Genomic DNA, 17,081 nt, shown 5'->3' with positions numbered 1-17,081 from the left:
TCTTGCGAAGCAAGGCGGAGAAACGAGGAATGAATGGCTTTGTAGTGTTCATTACAGAGTTACTTCCGTAAGCCGACGGAAGAATATGATGTCAGTGGTGGTTGAAGAAGGTGGGCTGATTTGATTTGATTACAAGACCCTGATGCCAACGAGTTATATCAGCCTCCTAGGGGTTGGTAAAGTGGGAGGAATTTACTTCTGTAATTAAGGTAAGTAATTATTGTTGTGATTATCACCACCCTAGGGCGTGGTGTTGTCCGGCCCGGCCGAACGCGCCCGCGCACCAATGACCCTGATTGGTTGGAATAAGGTTGACCCGACCCGATGTGTCGGGCCACACACGTGACGACCCGCAAAAGGGGTCACCGCGGCAACAACACCACATATAAATGTCACGATGCCTCGCACACGTAGCTAGCTAGCTTCTCTCTTAGATATGCATTATTGAATTGAATTTGTTACACCCACCTGTAGATATCTACACTTTCCCTTATGAAACCTACAATTATAATACCAATTAATATTAAGTTATTAATTATAAAATTATAAAAAATATAAATAAAAAAGAGGTTAAATAAAAGATATTTAATAGTATTATATTTTAATTATACTTTAATTAAGAAATTATAATTAATCACGTAAAATATTATAAGTACACGTATTATAATACGTTTAATGATTTTATATTAGCTCTTAATTTAATCTTGCTTCACCTAGTAACTTATATTATATATTATTATGTTAATGTACTCTTCAGCTGTAAGGTTAATGAGCCCGAGCGATGCACAGACCACTTGGAGGAATTTCCTAGGGGCATTTTGAACCGCGGCAGATGAAACCGAGCCTGTCACTAGTCTCATGTCTCACATGACTCTCGCTTACTAGGGGAAGCAAAAAAAGAAAAGCTACACGGTCTCAGTCAAGCATTGAGCCTTTAATATTTAATGCCTGATCATCGTAGTCTTTTACATGGAAATGCATGGTACGAAGCACATTCGCTGCCCTTTCAGGTCTCATTATCATGGCAAAGAAAAGCGGCATACACAATTAGTCGCTAAAAATTTCATTCATTTTTTTGGTCATGTCCTGAAACCTGCAACACCGTTGATGAATCCCTTAGCCCTCAATGCACAAATGGTATAAGACAGCTTAAATCTTGGTGGCAGCCTCCACAGCCTTCTGCTTCTTGGCAATGCGCATCTGAGCCTTGGCGCCCATGATGCCACCACCCCACTGTCGGCGAGTCTGCTCGTGCTTCTCCATGAAGCCCTCCTTGATGGAAGAGACGAGCTTGGAAAGCTCAGCCTTGTCCTCTGATCGGACCTCGGTGAGGGCCAGAACAGCAGCGGTCTAAAATTGGATTTGTTAACATGTGACATTCGGGGAGAGCAAGCTTCGTAGGAATTCTGACGAACCTTCTTGTGGACGACAGTGCCGAGACGGGCCTTGCCCTTGACAATGGCGTAGGGGACGCCCATCTTCTTGCAGAGAGAAGGCAGGAAGACAACCAACTCAATGGGGTCAACATCATTGGGGATGAGGACCAGGGAAGCCTTCTTGTTCTCAATGAGACCGACAACGTGGTTCAAGCCGTACTTGACGATGTAAGGCTTCTTGCTGACGTCCTCCTTCTTCTTGCCCTCTTTGACCGCGGTAGCCTCCTTCAGGAGACGCTCCTTCTTCTCGACCTTAGTCTCAGGGCGGTACTTGTTGAGGAGCTTGAAAGCCTGCGCAGCAGTGTTGCGGTCGAGGACGTGCTGGAACTGGGACAGCGCAGGGGGAACCTTCAGGCGCATCTGAAGGATCTTCTTCTGGCGCTGGAGACGGACATACTCGGGCCACTTAACCATGCGGGAGAGGTTTCGCTTGGGCTGGATGTCCTGGCCGATGCCGTAGTTGCGGGGGCGCTTCTCGATGAGAGGGTTCTGCAAAATTCCCCGTCAGTCCAAATACCCCCCTTCAAAACCTCAGAAGCGGAGGAATGTACACACCTTAGGAGCCTTCTTCGAGCCAGCCTTTCCCTGAGGGAAAGGGGCAGGGGCCACCTTCTTTCCAGTCTTGGGGGGCTGTCATTGAGAAAAGAAGACATTAGCGAGTTGCTCAAGCTAAACGGTCTTCTCTGAACTCTAACGAGATGATTGGGAAAACATGGCAATGTTTCAGCGCATGCCCGCATCTCCAGCCAAGTCTTCACCTCTACGTCTCCCACACCCAAAACGCAACATCTTGTATGTGTTCGACGAGTCGGCGGAATTTCCAGCAGCGTCGCAAAAGAAAAATTGTCGACGCCGAGGATCAAATAGCGCTTTCACGCATTTGACTCACAAACTGTGGCCATTAGAGTCTTGCGTGGGTTAGAAACTTACCATCTTGTCTTGATCGGCGGTGCTCAGTCGTGAAGAGCAGAGGTGCTTGCAGCCGAGATGGATGTGTTGTCAGAAGATCAAGGAAGAAAAAGTTGTGTTGGATGGTGGGCGAAAAATTAGGGCTTCGCTGTGTGCCACACCCGCTAGCGCGGACTGCCCCACACCAAGCAGGCCAGCATGTGGCTGGGCTGTGGCTGGAAGCGTAGTATCACGTGCTCATCGTGGTTGTGCAAGTTCTTTTCGCGGCTGCCCAATCATGTTCTTCGATTCAGGCAAAGTCGACATTTAGAAAGAGTGTGACTGGCTGACATACTCTATATAGAGGATTTCTTCATATCAGAGCCGCTCGGGCTTTGCAGTACACATGTTTTGAAGAGCAGAGCCAGACTTCAAAGACGGCACTCAAGATTTCTGTCCTCTAGACATCCACTTCGTACTACTTTTATTGAAGGCGCACACTTCACTCACTTGTCTTGAGACAATGCCTCCGGCCGCTTGCCTTCGGTGTGGGAACCGGGCAGTCATAAAAAGACCAAAGAACCACCACAAATTATGTAAGGAATGCTTCCTCTCGGCATTTGAAGATGAAGTTCATCACACCATAACTTCATCCAAGCTTTTTTACCCCGGAGAAAAGGTTGCAATCGGCGCATCGGGTGGTAAAGACTCAACCGTCTTGGCATCAGTCTTGAAAACATTAAATGAGAGGCACAATTACGGCCTTGATTTGGTGCTATTGAGTATTGACGAAGGCATCAAAGGATATCGGGATGATTCACTCGAGACAGTGAAGCGGAATGCCGTCCAATACGATATGCCACTAAAAATCGTCGGCTACGATGAACTTTTTGGATGGACCATGGATCAAGTAGTCGAGACCATAGGGAAGAAGGGAAATTGCACGTATTGTGGTGTTTTTCGTCGACAGGCTCTCGACCGTGGAGCCAACTTGTTGAACATCAAGCATGTCGTTACAGGACACAACGCTGACGATATCGCCGAGACGGTCCTTATGAACTTGTTGCGAGGCGACTTACCTCGCTTATCACGGAGCACGAGTATTGTTACTGGCAGCGCCTCCACCGGTATTCAAAGAAGCAAACCGCTGAAATACGCATACGAGAAGGAAATCGTGCTCTATGCACACCACAAAAAATTGGATTACTTCAGCACGGAATGCATCTACAGCCCGGAGGCATTTCGCGGGACTGCCCGTACACTTATCAAAAGCTTGGAGAAGGTACGACCAAGTGCAATATTAGATATTGTGAGAAGCGGAGAAGATATGGCACGGCTCACTCCAGATAAGAGCCAAGATGCATGCGCGTGTGACGATGGCGAAGGAATGGGAGGGTGCGGATCAGCAAACGGGCGGACTTCTGGCGGGGAACTCGCAGAAATGGAGGCTGCATTGAAATCAAAGCACAAGCCGACGGAGCTTGAGACTGAGATTAATTCCAATGGAACATCAACTGACGATGGATCTATCAAGCTCCCCCTTCGTGGCCGAAGACAGCAAAAGGGGCAGAGGCAACGACCAACAGGACCGCTGCAAACTCTCGGGGCGTGCATCAAATGCGGATACATGTCCAGCCAACAAGTATGCCATGCCTGCACGCTTTTGGAGACTTTGAACAAGAACCGGCCAGAAGTCTCAATATAAAAAATTGGCCAAAAGATCACAGTAAAAAAACAACTATATTCAACACCCAGCACCTAACGGATCACTGTGAAATGATTTCCCGACTTGAAGGAATCTGTGCTTTGCTTTTCTTCAACGCCAGGATTGGCCATTTGTCAGGCCGTATATATACACTGTTGATTGATGTTTGCCCTCGATTATTCCATCGTCTGGGTTTAAAATGGTCCCTAGCTGAAGCGCTTTTCCAGCTGTACCACAGTTCAGCAGCTTTCTTCGTTTATGTGTCAGCATTGAGATGGTCATACCTTCCAACCATTTGAGAATTCGAACCCCGGTGGTGCTTCTGGCTTGTCTGTCTGCCCTCGCAACGTGCCAGTAAGTCTGCGATCGCGGTCCATCACTTGAAAAGAATGGGTTAGTCTGTATTTGGTTGCTATTAAAGGACAAATATTTCGTTCAAAAGCTAACTTTGCTGCAAATAAAATTAGCCAGGTTTTCAACAACCAAAGATTGAATCATATTCACATACTCTGTCCCACTGGTCCAGTGAGTATCGTGGTCGCTTGCCCTCGTTACGCCACGTCTTGACGACGGCAAGGCCGGTCCCTGTGACACCAAACATCTGCAGCTTCTCGTCAGAAATTGTTCATGTAAGGTACCAAGTTCAATAGAATATTCACATACGCCAATCATAATGGCATAGGGCAGTAGAGTCTCGAACGGAACGGGCATTTTGGACGTCGGGCCGCTGCAGCGGGCTTTTTGATCCTTGCAATGTATTCCAATGTGTTGTGACGTTCGATTTCTGGGCCGGTGCGCCTGAAAGTCGTTCAATTGGCGTGTTGTGATGTCTTTACTCTCGGTCGATGACGAGGTCTTGAATTGCATTTCGTGAGATTGGCTGGAAAGCTGATCTTCGACTCCAGAATTGATGCCTCAGGCGCCCCGCGAGCCGCAGCTCTCACCCCTGCCACAGGACAGTTGGATTCATTGGCCAAATACACTGTGACAGCACACCTATTCCAGTGGGCTATCTCGCGTTATCCAGATCGTCGCGCACTGTATCCAGACGCATTTCGCGACTCCGTGGTAACATGCGGTAGAACACGCGCCTGGGGCTCATCGTGAAGCTTTGCGACAATCATCAGCGAATAGCCAAGCCCTGGCAATTTTCCTACAGATGCAAGGTTTGTTTTTGTGATGGTATTTTGCAACATAGATCTGACAGCGTCGCAGGGCCAGCGGTCCAAGCCTGTACCTGATTACCGTGTCAAACCTACCATGGTTACTACCCGCAAACACCTCCGACTATCTCTCGTCGCAAACCCTGTTTTGAAGCGAAATGCTCGAATTTGAGAAAAGCATATACATTCTCTGTTTAATGAAGCAAGGGTCATGATGCCAAGTGCGCAAGCCATGGAAGAAGAGCTCCAACAGAGCGTCATGCTCTCCGAAGACGGCGAGTACGACACCGCTGATACGGGCGACCAGGCACCGTCGTCAATCACCCGTCCACGCTCGCAGAAAAATGGAGATGTCGAAGTTTCTGGCAGCGATGATGAAGAACTGAGTGATCAAGATGCTTCTGGGGAGGAGCTGGAGCAAGATGCCTCTGGCGAGGAAGACAACGACCGGATGGACCAACAAATCGTCGTGGGCAGCGCCACACCGGGTCATGGAGAAGAATATGACGAAGATGCAGAAGGAGAGGATGACCTGGACGAAGAAATTGGTGCGGTGAAAGTTAAGCCTGTTGATTCTGAAGACGAAGAAATGGGAAGCGATGGCTCTGACGCACAGAGTGCTGCAGAGGAAGAAGAGTCCGACGACGAAGAGGATGAAGAAGATGAGGAAGGGGCATGGGAAGAAGGTGATGCCGGAGACGAAGACGAGGAGTCCGACGCTGTGCAATCGAATACTTGCATGTTTTGCAAACAAGACGAGGAAAATGACCCAAGTGAGGATTTTGAAGCCTTCCTTGCTTGCACCCGTTGTGGTGAGAATGGTAAGGCCATCCCTGATGCAAAAATGTGACTGGAGCGTTTTTGCTAACAGTTTCGTAGCACATCAGCAATGTGCCCGTGATGCTGCGGCGATGACTGAAAAAAACAGTGGGTTCCCTATTAGAGATGACGGCCTTGCTTAGATGCTGACTTTGAGGTAGATTCGAAAAGATGGAAATGCCCAGAATGCTTCAATGAAGAATCTGAGAGCGAGGATGATAATGACGATGCGGATGACATTGATGCGGTCAGCGCCGAAGATGGCGAAGCACCCACTGGCTCTGAACGATCGCATGCATCAAAACTAGGGGTTGATTCAACCCCTGTGGCGTTGGCAAACGGTAGTTTGGGTGATCGCTCTGGAACTGACGAGCTTGTCCTCGAGGATTCTCCTATAGACGGCTCTAGGCCGGTGCGGAAGCGCAAGTCGGCATCTGCAGAGGCAGACGATGCCACGTTGGCGATTAGGAAGCGTCGCAGGAATCAGTCAATTGACGGCACGGATCGAGACGACTCTGCTCGGGATAGTCGTTCCGGCGACGCTGCAAGGGCTCCATCATCAAGAACCATGCGGCTCAAAGCCACACGACCGCCGCCGGTCACTATCGAGAAACGATCGCGTACTTCTCTACTAATCAAAATCGAGGTTCGCCCAGGCAATCTCAAAGAAATTCTATCGAGGCGGAAGCGGGATCGACGACGGGTAGGGGGAAGTAGCGCTCGGCCACAGGCACCACGATCTACGCCAGCTCGCCCTCCCGCTACTCCGGCTTCTACTGGAAATCTACCGGCCCTCATTTCCACCATGCCAACCCCATTCACATCGGAATCATACTCCCAACCGTTTTATTCCTTCTTTGATAAAGAGACGGAGGAGATGAAAGGAAAGCCTTATGGTGGCATATTAACAGAAGCCGAGGCAGACACATCCAAAACCCTTCCGTCTCCTGAGGATCGCAAGATATTCGAGCACGCCAAACAGAAAGCTGAAGACGAATGGAGAGCTCGTGTACTGGCAATGCAGGCAGAAGCTGACTTACCTATCCGCAAGCCTAAGAAGACAAGCGATAATGCCAGTCAGATCGAATGCATTGAGTTTGGTGGGTGGGAAATTGATACCTGGTATGCTGCGCCTTACCCCGCAGAATACAGCAGGAATCGCGTCTTATACATTTGCGAATTTTGCCTAAAGTACATGAACTCGGACTATGTGGCATGGCGTCACAAATTAAAGTGCGGCACAAAGCACCCACCGGGAGACGAAATTTACCGTCACGAATCCGTCTCCATATTTGAAGTTGATGGTCGAAAACATCCCGTCTATTGCCAAAACCTTTGCCTTCTCGCGAAGCTGTTTCTTGGCTCCAAGACGTTGTATTATGATGTAGAACCATTTTTGTTCTATGTTCTTTGCGAGTTCGACGACACTGGCTATCATTTTGTGGGCTACTTCTCAAAGGAGAAGCGGGCTAGCAGCCAAAATAATGTGTCCTGTATTCTAACGCTGCCCATTCATCAGAGGAAGGGCTATGGGAATCTACTCATCGACTTCTCTTATCTTCTCACCAAGGCCGAAGAAAAGACTGGCTCTCCGGAAAAACCACTGTCGGATATGGGCCTAGTCTCATACCGCAATTACTGGCGCTTGGAACTCTGTCGATACTTCCTCGGCTACATGGAAAGCGATGCACGTAGACGCGAGGGATTGAGTATCAAGAAGATATCCATCAATACCGGAATGACACCTGACGACGTTGTCTCTGCTCTAGAAGGATTGCGAGCCTTGGTGCGAGATCCCCAAACCCACCTCTATGCTTTCCGGGTGGACTTGGATTACTGTCGTAATTATGTTAGCAAGTGGCAGTCGAAAGGCTACGTACAGTTAAAGCCAACAGCTCTCGCCTGGACACCATATGTCATGGGCCGAAGTAACGTAGTCAATTTCGAGCTTGGCCCGCCAATCAACACTATTGCCCCTAGAGAGGACGATGAGGCCAAGATTGAAGAGGGGACTACTCTGACAGCGGCTCATGCGCGCGGCATGCAAAGCACTTTGAATGGCGTTGACAAGTCCGATTCGCAGCCAGAGTCCACTCTTGCTAGCCAGCAAGGCAGCGAACAGCCCGCGTTACCAGTCAAGTCTATCGAGAAGGTCAAGACTGAAGACAAGGAAAATGCGGATCCGGAAGATCAGGGCATGGTGGATGCAACGGCCAATGTTGAACCAGAGTCCTGGGATGCGCCATACAGGGACATTCCTGCGTCCCGGTTCGAGGTCTTCCCACCGGTACCAGGAGGTCGCCGTGACCGGAACCGGACCAGTGTGAGCCGGCCATCGGCTCCTCGCAATGGCAGCAGCTCATCCGCCAGGCCCAGGCCCAGGTCTAGGCCAAGTGGCAGTGCCCGTCGACCTGCTGCCAGTCGACCGCGCAACAACAGCTCGAGACGGAAATCTGGAGGGACGGGACGTGGTCCTGGGCGGTGGCCAAAAGGAACTAAAAAGTCCGACTATGGTAATGCGGACAGTGGGCCAGGCCTCCCACCTGGCTGGAAAGAAAAACAGGCCCGGCTCAAGGCTTTGGCCGAGGGCAGGGACCCCGGACCGGCAGAGAATCCGGATGAAAAGCCGGCGGAAGACGAAGTCCGAGTACTTGTTTCTACGGCAGGGACCAACCAGAGCAAGGCGGCCAATGGCAGTTCCAAGGTTTCAAGACGCGATTTGGATTCTGGGTCTGGAGGTGGGAACGGTGCCTCAGATGGCGAAGACGTCGATGCAGAAGGGGAAGATGAATGATTGATGATATCTCGGACCATCTCTTGGTAAGGCGGTAACCATATTTATCCTGTTTTAATAGTATCAAATGCGTATTGGCGAATTTAGGGAACTGGTGGGGCAAAGGATGCAGCCCTGTTTTGTAGGGTGTAGGTTTAGGATCTTGGGTGATTGACTTCACAAGAGCGATGTATAACACGAAGACTACAAAGGTTCAAACCAAGAAATAGGCTCCTCGCAAAGTGTCAGCTCGTAATGCATGGATAATTGATAAGCATTCATTGACGCAAACATTGCCGTGACGATGACGAATTGACTACGATCATGTCCGGTCCTTGGCGCAAGCACCAGTCCAGCCCAGCCGACATCAGTTCAAGATCCGATGATCTCGACCAGTTGTTGGCAACCTTGACTTCAATGTGACCAAAGTCGGCCTCCATCGGCTACACAGACGAATCGAGTCAGACCTCATCGTCTTCCAGCACAAAGCCGGCCCCTGCCACGCGGCCGAGATTCAGAATCATCAACACCCTACTCCTCCCTTCTACGCGCCATGATTCCTCTCCTCCCAGAACCCCTTCCCATAGCTCACCAAAATCTCCTCCCCCTTCCGTATCCCCCCGTCCTTCTTCCCCTTGCCCTTGCCGCCGCCGTCCTTCCCACAGACCCAAACGCCAACGCAAACCTGGCCCCATCTCTCACACCAGCCCGTCCCAAAAACGGCATTCGCCCTGTCCCTCACGCCCCTGTAGTCGTTCACGAACCGGCCCTCGTTCCCTTCCGCCGCGGCATCTACCGCAACGTCCGCCTCTTTATCCAGCCACAGATCGTAGTCGCTCTCCTCTGATGACTTGGCTCCGCTGTGTACTCTGCCCAGGTACGCGAGTATAAATGCCCCCGGTTTGAGGTTCTGGGCCGCAAAGAGGCCGAACTGGCCGTTGGCGGGGTGTGACGCATCACGAATCGACTGTATCTTGACGTTGGGGGAGGGCGTGAGGGTTGATGAAGCGGGGAGGGAGGGCAAAGAGGCCGGCTTCGCGCACAGGGCCTGGACTTGGTTTGGTGCTAGGTCTTTGGCGTGGAGCGGGCATTTGAGGTAGGGGAGGTGGTCGGGCCAGTTCTTGGGCTTGGACATGATCCAGGTGAGGGCTTCGTCAATCGGGAAATTTGCATGTACATGGCATCATCATCCCAAGACGTGAGGTCTTGGCGAGGGTGGATATCAATCAGGCCAAGCTTGGTGGTCTACGCCCAACATCATGCCTCACTCCCAGTCACTTCCTGACATGTCCAAAACAAAAACACGGGCACTTGAAACAGAACCTCATGGCAAGGCATTAATCGATTCTATCTAAAACGCTACTATTCTACAGACCTTCGCCTCCACGTCCTGCCCCTTGACAGCCGCCTATTCCTATGTAAAAGCCTTCACGATTGGCTTTCCGACCTCTTACCCATTCCACCAAACTAGCGTCCTCTGCAAGTCAGTTTACACTTGATGTCCCCAGCTTTCCTACGATGCTTCATTTCCCTGTTAATGGGACATTACCTCCCGGTATCGATCCATACTAAGATCCACCGAATACGCAAGCAGCCGATCTTGCGTCAACGGCAGGTTCAAGATCCTCGATCGCAGTTCAGCATCCTAGTCATAAAGTCAGAAATGCAAACCTTTCAGGGGAGTGCCCGTATAACTCCCTGTGACGTACCTGTTTCTTCTTGGCCAACTTCAGTATTTCCCGTGCTGTATCGTCTGCCATGTCAGACACTGCAGCATATCGCAAGACTTCCGTCTCTCCCACATGCTCGTTCATCACGTTCAATCCTGCCATCAACTTTTCAAGCAATGTATGAGGGGGGCTCTCGCCCTTGCCACGGTGCTGCACGAGACTCAAGAAATAGCCATATATCTCGCCACCTTGGGTCCACTCCGGGATGGACTCAGCTTGGCCCTGGAATTGTGACAGCAGGGACGAGAGTGAAGCGTAGTCTCGTTCAATAACAGCTTGGGGAGCAACTTGTTGTACCAGGACCCGGTGGGCTTCACCAAACTCCCCGGCACGGAGGAGGCAATGCACCTCGGCTGAAGCATCCTTCTTGACACTGCGCATGTACAACGCGAGCGCTTCCCATAGCCAGGATGCGGGAATTCGAAACTTTTCCGTCAGCAATGTAAAGGTCGCACCAGTGTCGGGGCCAATCATGCCAGCATGTCGACATAAATGTTCCCGAATTGCCTTCACACGGACGCTTGAGTTGTTGAGGTGCAACAAGACAAAGACTGCCTCCAACCACTCACCCGCCGCCGTCAGCTGAGAGGCATATGCAATTGTGGAAGCATCCGCCTTTTCATCTCCGTTCTTGCCAAACGACACCTGGCCGGTGGAAAGCAACGCCTGTCCAAGTTGCCAGGACAGTCTCATATTGAGCGGAGAGAGTTGCGAGTTTTCTGGCCGCAAGATGGCCTCAAGGTCGACGTTCTTATCGGCATACAGCTGAAGGAGGCCCCATAGAAGGTCCTGCCTGGTCCCTTCTTCCGCATCATTCCATACAGGTTTCAGTCCTTGTTCGTAGTACCATGGCCGTGGAAGTTCCTCCTTGTCTTGGTTGATGTCGTCCTTGAACTTTAAAACGGCCAGCGCGGGACTATCCTGCTGGGAAATGGCGTACCACAGACGAAGGCCAAACGCCTGTCTCCAGTCCAAGCCAAACTTCTTCGAAATAACAAACGATTCCATTCGATCCTCAACAGGAACATTTTTTACCCCTTCACAAACACACACGTTGCCGCTTAGTAGCTCGTAGACAGTGCGAATTGCCTCTGAAAACTCTGAGAGCATTTTCGAATCATGCCAAGCCTTGAGCTGTTCACGGATGTCCTTCTTCGCCACGTCGCTCGTGCCGATCAGAGGGACCAGAGTTGCCAAGCGGAAATTCTTACCATCGAGCAAGAATTTGCACGCCTCGGTGATACGGTGACCCGCCAGGCTTGCTACGGCCTTCTCTTCACTAGAACCAGCAAGACCAACATTAGTGCTCGATGCTTGTTCCACAAGCTCAGTCCAAAATTGTGACAACTTCTGTTTTCTTGACATGTGGTCGGAACCGGGCTCGCCAGAGTTTGCGACACCGTCAAACAAAATGCTTGCCAGCTCCCAGACACGCTTCTCGTTGACATGTCCCGGGTCATTCATCTCCTGGTGGTGAAAAATGTCTTGCAGACTGCCCGCACGTAGCGTAGCCATTGGAATATCGCCAACTAATCTGATTTCTGTTACTTTGTCCTGAGCCCGAAGGAATTTCTTGGATGACTGTTCAGATCAGTTATCTATGTGCATTTTGGGGACTGGTCGACCAGAAGAGCATACCTCCATGGAAAGCTTGGCGAGGCGAATGTCTTGCCTATCTGTTTGAATTCCGGATCGTTGGAATTGAAGAAGATCCGAATTGCCACGGAAACTTCGACGGGATGTTATTGTATCCAACGATCGTGTTACTACCAGCGTCTCGTCGAGACCCCAAGTTGGGCGAGGGGCGTTATGATATGCTTTTTCTTCACTGTCGACGGAAAAATTCTTGTCTTGACGTTCGTAGGGCCACTAATTTGAAAGAAAGTAAAATTTAGTAATCGATTTATTTCCCAAGCTGTTAAATACATGAGTATCGAGAATCGCCAAATATTTTTCATTCTGACGTGAGTGCAAACTGAAAATTTCAACTGTAGACTAGAGCACCAACCTGAGGAAAGCCTTTGGCTGGCACAGAAGCGCGAAGGTTTTGTCGCACTGGCTTGGGCTTCTCAAACAGAGAATTCATCAAGTCGATGCTTGTCGCGAATCCACGTCCCTTGTCCGCTGCCATTTGCGTGCTTGCGAGACCACTTGTTCTCTCTGTTTTTGACATGCTCTTCCCCCAAATAGACGATTTGCGCAAGTCTTGTTCAATGTTGTCGTCTCCACCATCCATCCCCAAGGCAAACTTGGAGGGAGAATCATTCATTTCCCTCAACATTTGACGGTCTCGCTTCACAGGACTGACTGTTTTCCTAAGCATTTCCATCCAATCATCGCCATCGGCAACTTCGAGAGTCACCGGCCCAACTTGATCCTTCATGGCTCTCATGCGAGCTCTAAGAATGCCACCGGGAGTGCCCCTCTTGGCATCCTGTTCATTCTCTGACGAGGTATCGTCGAGCTCCGCGGCAAGATGCTGTCCAATGGAAGACCTCGTCATACCTTCATCCTCGGACAGATCATATTCGTCGCCCCTTTCACTGGCGTAATCCTCCTCCAGTGAAAGTTTAACATCATTGGGCGCCGAATCCGCGGAGCTAATCCCTAAAAAAGACTGCTTACCGATATTTTCACGCTCATACAAATCGTCTTGTTCATCGAATGCTCCTGGCAGGGCCGCGTTCTGGCGGAACTGCGGACGGCCGTCTTCACGGGTTAAAACATCCATGGCAGCGGCGTCGTTGGAGACGCGCTGAGGTGGTGTGGCTAGACCGGGTGGAGGAACCATTTCCTCGTCTGATTCTTCATCAGAGTCGTCCAGACCATACGTGGTGAAATGCTCGACGCCAAAGGTCCAGACGCCTGTGTCCTTATCATAGCTCTCGAAAGTGGTATCTGGGATTCTCTTCAGTCTCTCGATGTGCCTGTTGAATCGCTTGGGATCGCTAGTGATTCTCTTATCACGGCCACCGCGAGGCCAAGACTGTTCTAGAGAAATCTGGGCGGGAACATTGAGACCCTTGCCAACAGGGGGCTTTTTAGCTTGGACTGGATAAACGGTGGCCGACCGAGGCTCCAATTGAATGATACCACCGCACAAGTCGTCAAGCTCGATGCTGCTGATGTCAACCGGAACCTTGAATTTAATATAGCCAACGTTATCACGGCCAACCGTAAAGTTGTCCACACGCTGGCGCTGCATTCTGTTCATGTTTTGCAGCTCATCTCGAGTAGGCTTCATCCAGTAATCGCCAGGCGCATTCTCAAACCCGACTGGGGTGCGTGCTTCTGGGGTGGCAGAATTATCTTCCTCGTGCACAATAGCAAGTTCGTTGCCCTTGACCTGTTCCATTTCCGGGGTCTGGGAACCGTTCGTGCCATTAGTAGTTCTGTTCTGACGGGGAGTAGTCTCGTCAGGCTTGGGGGTGTCCTCGGGTGCAGGAAGAGCGTTCCGGACAGGAGTTCCGTCTTCCGACTCGACATTGCCAGTATCAAAGCTCACGCGCTTAGACAGCTTGCGAGCACTTCCATTGACTTCAGTCTTATCCTTCTGGGGGGTAGAGAACAAATCACTTCGAATATCTCGATTGATGACAAGCTTCTTGGAGCCCGTGCTGCCATACCAACGAGCACTGGAGCTGGAGGAAAAGGCGCCCGGAGCGAGGATGCTGTCCTCGGTATTGAAGCTACGGCGGAGGTTGCTCGCTGAGATACTCTTGCTTAGAGGGCCACTAGAGCTTGCGCCAAGGAGGCTACGGCCCATGGTACCGGGCGTGCTGGAAATGCTGCTAGCGGGGCTGCCACCGGGTGTGCCATAAGAGCTGTACGAGAATCCGAATCCTCTCTTCTGGGGAGTTGCAAAGCGCGAGGCAGCGGTAGCTGGGGCCAGCTTGTACATTGGGAGAATGGAACTCTTTCGCGGCTTCGAGTTGCCATTTAGAGGCGTAGCGAGAGGTCCAGGATTGGCAACGTCATTCCCACCAAGTCCAGCAAACAAGGACGGGCTTCCGTATGCCGAAACATCGCTTAGGTTAGCAGTCAAGCTTTGAGGAGCGTTGATGCTCTGTTGTGTGTTGCCCAGGAGGGAATTGCCCAGGGCATTCTGGTTTTGTTGCTGGTTGGTGCTCCCACCGAACAGGGAGCTGCCTTGTGCTTGGTTATTCTGGCCACCAAAGAGACCTCCTGTCTGGGTAGAGCTACCAAGAAGACCACCAGGCTTTTGCTGGTTGGTACTGGCTCCAAATAGGCCACCGCCCGTAGACTGCTGTTGTTGATTGCCGCCACCAAAGAGCGATGATCCGCCTGTCGTCGGCTGGGCAGTGCTGGTTCCCCCAAAAAGACCGCCGCCAGTAGCTGGTTTGTTACCGCCGCCGAACAAACCTCCTCCAGATGTTGCATTATTGGTGGCCCCGAAGAGGCCACCGCTGGTATTCTGTTGTTGCTGTTGTGTATTGCCGCCTCCAAAGAGCCCGCCGGTTGTTCCAGTCGCTGTGCTGTTCCCAAAGAGGCCACCAGCAGCAGGCTTTTGCTGATTGCCAAACAGACCACCACCTTGTTGATTCTGATTTTGCTGGCCGAATCCACCACCAAAGCCCGTTCCCGTATTTTGTTGCTGGTTGTTCTGGCCACCAAAAAGGCCTCCTCCGGTCGTCTGCGTGTTACTAGCATTGTTCCCGAATAGCCCTCCTCCAGTATTGGCTGTGTTAGATCCAAAAGCGGTTCCAGCTGTATTTGCCCCAAATGCAGATCCCGTGTTCGTATTCGCGTTGTTGGTGTTTCCGAAACTGAATCCGGTTCCCCCAGTCTTATTGGCAGTGTTGCCGAAGAGTCCACCACCAGCGTTGTTGGTGTTGGTTTGCCCGAAAGCTCCAGTGGTGTTCGAGCTACCAAATGCTCCTGTTCCGCCACCACCGAACAAACCTCCACCACCACTCTGCTGAGTCTGGGCGTTGCTACTGCCAAATAGACCACCAGCAGGCTTGTTACCACCACCAAAGAGGCCACCAGTAGCAGTGTTAGTAGAGTTGGCATTTGCGCCAAACCCGCCGCTTCCAAATCCAGTGCCTGTTGTGGTAGTGTTGCCAGCATTGTTTCCGAAGAGACCACCAGTGTTTGTATTGGTGTTAGTCTGGCCGAAGGCGTTAGTTGTCTGATTGGCATTTGCGTTAGAGCCGAAACCCCCAAAGCCTGAGCTAACGCCAAAAGCACCGCCCCCCGTGGCATTCCCATGTCGACGTCCCTGTGCGTAGTCCACCAATCGAAGCTCTTCTGATGACCACTTCTTATAAGGTTCCTGAAATAGAATGTTTTGGAAGGAATTGGTCGTTGAGGTATTAGGCTCCTTCTCGGTATATGCGTTGAACGGTGTTGATGCGGTGCCTGGCGGGTCGCCTACAGAACCAGTTGCGAAACCAGTGCTCGTGGTGCCGAAGCCACCTGAGGTTGTGTTACCGCCGCCAAACAGGGAATTCCCAGTGTTGGTCGTTGTACCGAAGCCAGATTTATTCGCGCCAAACATGCCGCCAGTTGTACCTCCGCCACCACCAAATGTCGAGGTGGTCGAGTTAACAGCGGTGTTGCCTCCAAAGCCTCCGAAGGCGGATGTTGTATTGGTATTATTCGTGTTGCCACCGAAAAGACCACCAGAAGTGCTGGTGCCAAATGCAGGTTTGCTTCCAAAGCCGCCACCAGTATTGGTTCCGAAACCACCTGAAAATCCATCAGTGAATCGTTCAAAAGTCAAATTTGAGCGGACCAGAGAGATCCAAATTTCCAGTCCAAATAGCAGATAGTACATGGGTAAACGCATTGGCCGTCACGACTTACCAGTCGAAGCTCCAAATCCGCCACCGGTATTACCACTGTTTCCTCCGAACAGGCCTCCTCCAGCAGTGTTGTTTTGTGCAAACCCGCCAGAAGTGGCTTGTCCAAAAGCTATGGAGCCGTATCAGTCATCAAAATCGCATCTAGTGCGCCAGGAGTCATCAGTCTATGCAAGAAAACACGTACCTGATGGAGCAGTATTGTTGTTAGACCCAAATCCACCGAAACCACCAGACTGGGCATTATTATTGTTCTGGCCGAAGCCAGCAAAGCCTCCGCTACCGAACGACATAATTACCCCGTATCTATCGGCAGCAGAGCCGCGGGTTTCAGGAGTCGATTCGATAGTCGGGCCTCAAGAGCTCCAATCGCCCGTCTGAGGCGCGATTCGAACTGCAGACTCTCGTCGTGGAAAAATTCCGATACCGGTTCGAGATCTTCAAGTAAAAATCGCCAATGTAAAATCGGTGTCGGCCTTTATTCCACCACAACGGCGTTGATGAAAGTCGAGTCCGACTCGATTGCGTTGTCGCGAAGTTCTGGTCTGGGAGGCGAGGCGCGAAAATGAACATTCCAGGTCTGCATCTGTGGCGGTTCCTAAGAAGCACCTGCCTGCCTCGGCCCACTTATTCCCTAGTTTATCATGCTCTAGCGAATCACCTTCTAGTAGATCAAAGAGGCAATCCCAGCAAAGCCAGGCTGCCAACAGTGGGGCGAGACGCTGTTGCCTGTCGTTCTGTG

At 51.0% G+C, this 17,081-nt stretch overlaps 6 protein-coding genes across 7 annotated transcripts; 2 read left to right on the top strand and 4 right to left on the bottom strand.

Annotated features, from left to right (window-relative positions):
• Window positions 1–670: 670 nt before the first annotated feature.
• rpl8_1 lies at window positions 671–2,442 on the bottom strand. Of its 2 annotated transcripts, XM_007811571.2 has the most exons (4): window positions 2,367–2,442; window positions 1,992–2,066; window positions 1,416–1,925; window positions 671–1,350 (listed from the first exon to the last, which is right to left on the bottom strand). In XM_007811571.2, the coding sequence occupies exons 1-4, from the start codon at window positions 2,367–2,369 to the stop codon at window positions 1,150–1,152; spliced, it is 789 nt and encodes a 262-aa protein (XP_007809762.1). In that variant the 5' UTR covers window positions 2,370–2,442; the 3' UTR covers window positions 671–1,149. The 2 variants fall into 2 exon arrangements, with proteins under 2 accessions (XP_007809762.1, XP_065978178.1); XM_066116296.1 differs by having other exon boundaries at window positions 909–1,350; window positions 1,416–2,442.
• Window positions 2,443–2,847: 405 nt separating this feature from the next.
• CTU1_1 (cytosolic thiouridylase subunit Ctu1) lies at window positions 2,848–4,029 on the top strand (the record flags this gene model as incomplete). The annotated part of the gene is made up of 1 exon (XM_007811572.1): window positions 2,848–4,029. One exon carries the CDS (start codon window positions 2,848–2,850, stop codon window positions 4,027–4,029), a length of 1,182 nt encoding a protein of 393 aa, XP_007809763.1.
• Window positions 4,030–4,504: 475 nt separating this feature from the next.
• J3458_000718 (uncharacterized protein) lies at window positions 4,505–4,740 on the bottom strand (the record flags this gene model as incomplete). The annotated part of the gene is made up of 2 exons (XM_007811573.2): window positions 4,505–4,630; window positions 4,693–4,740. 2 exons carry the CDS (start codon window positions 4,738–4,740, stop codon window positions 4,505–4,507), a joined length of 174 nt encoding a protein of 57 aa, XP_007809764.2.
• Window positions 4,741–5,087: 347 nt separating this feature from the next.
• Window positions 5,088–9,023, top strand: SAS3_1 (Histone acetyltransferase). The gene is made up of 4 exons (XM_007811574.2): window positions 5,088–5,195; window positions 5,245–6,013; window positions 6,072–6,119; window positions 6,173–9,023. Exons 2-4 carry the CDS (start codon window positions 5,404–5,406, stop codon window positions 8,803–8,805), a joined length of 3,291 nt encoding a protein of 1,096 aa, XP_007809765.2. The 5' UTR covers window positions 5,088–5,195; window positions 5,245–5,403; the 3' UTR covers window positions 8,806–9,023.
• J3458_000716 (uncharacterized protein) lies at window positions 8,997–9,985 on the bottom strand. Its single transcript, XM_066116295.1, has one exon. It carries the CDS (start codon window positions 9,917–9,919, stop codon window positions 9,329–9,331), a length of 591 nt encoding a protein of 196 aa, XP_065978177.1. The 5' UTR covers window positions 9,920–9,985; the 3' UTR covers window positions 8,997–9,328.
• A 123-nt stretch (window positions 9,986–10,108) lies between these two features.
• J3458_000715 (uncharacterized protein) lies at window positions 10,109–16,882 on the bottom strand. Its single transcript, XM_066116294.1, has 6 exons — window positions 16,527–16,882; window positions 16,344–16,451; window positions 12,523–16,226; window positions 12,153–12,383; window positions 10,494–12,095; window positions 10,109–10,429 (listed from the first exon to the last, which is right to left on the bottom strand). Exons 1-6 carry the CDS (start codon window positions 16,630–16,632, stop codon window positions 10,319–10,321), a joined length of 5,862 nt encoding a protein of 1,953 aa, XP_065978176.1. The 5' UTR covers window positions 16,633–16,882; the 3' UTR covers window positions 10,109–10,318.
• Between the last annotated feature and the right edge of the window lie 199 nt (window positions 16,883–17,081).

This window comes from Metarhizium acridum (genome assembly GCF_019434415.1).
Source record: "Metarhizium acridum strain ARSEF 324 chromosome Unknown scaffold_1, whole genome shotgun sequence".
Lineage (NCBI taxonomy): Eukaryota > Fungi > Ascomycota > Sordariomycetes > Hypocreales > Clavicipitaceae > Metarhizium > Metarhizium acridum.
This window is presented reverse-complemented; position numbering and strand designations above follow the sequence as displayed.

Excerpts from the sequence above, each read along its gene's own strand:
- rpl8_1 (XM_007811571.2), bottom strand. Across the intron at positions 1,926-1,991 it reads GCTCGAAGAAGGCTCCTAAG|AACCCTCTCATCGAGAAGCG; the intron begins GTGTGTACATTC and ends GGAATTTTGCAG. Across the intron at positions 1,351-1,415 it reads GCACTGTCGTCCACAAGAAG|ACCGCTGCTGTTCTGGCCCT; the intron begins GTTCGTCAGAAT and ends ATCCAATTTTAG.
- SAS3_1 (XM_007811574.2), top strand. The coding sequence starts at position 5,404 with ATGATGCCAAGTGCGCAAGCCATGGAAGAAGAGCTCCAACAGAGCGTC. Across the intron at positions 6,014-6,071 it reads CACCCGTTGTGGTGAGAATG|CACATCAGCAATGTGCCCGT; the intron begins GTAAGGCCATCC and ends ACAGTTTCGTAG. Across the intron at positions 6,120-6,172 it reads GGCGATGACTGAAAAAAACA|ATTCGAAAAGATGGAAATGC; the intron begins GTGGGTTCCCTA and ends ACTTTGAGGTAG.
- J3458_000716 (XM_066116295.1), bottom strand. The coding sequence starts at position 9,919 with ATGTCCAAGCCCAAGAACTGGCCCGACCACCTCCCCTACCTCAAATGC.
- J3458_000715 (XM_066116294.1), bottom strand. The coding sequence starts at position 16,632 with ATGTCGTTCGGTAGCGGAGGCTTTGCTGGCTTCGGCCAGAACAATAAT. Across the intron at positions 16,452-16,526 it reads CAACAATACTGCTCCATCAG|CTTTTGGACAAGCCACTTCT; the intron begins GTACGTGTTTTC and ends ACGGCTCCATAG. Across the intron at positions 16,227-16,343 it reads CGGATTTGGAGCTTCGACTG|GTGGTTTCGGAACCAATACT; the intron begins GTAAGTCGTGAC and ends ATGGATTTTCAG.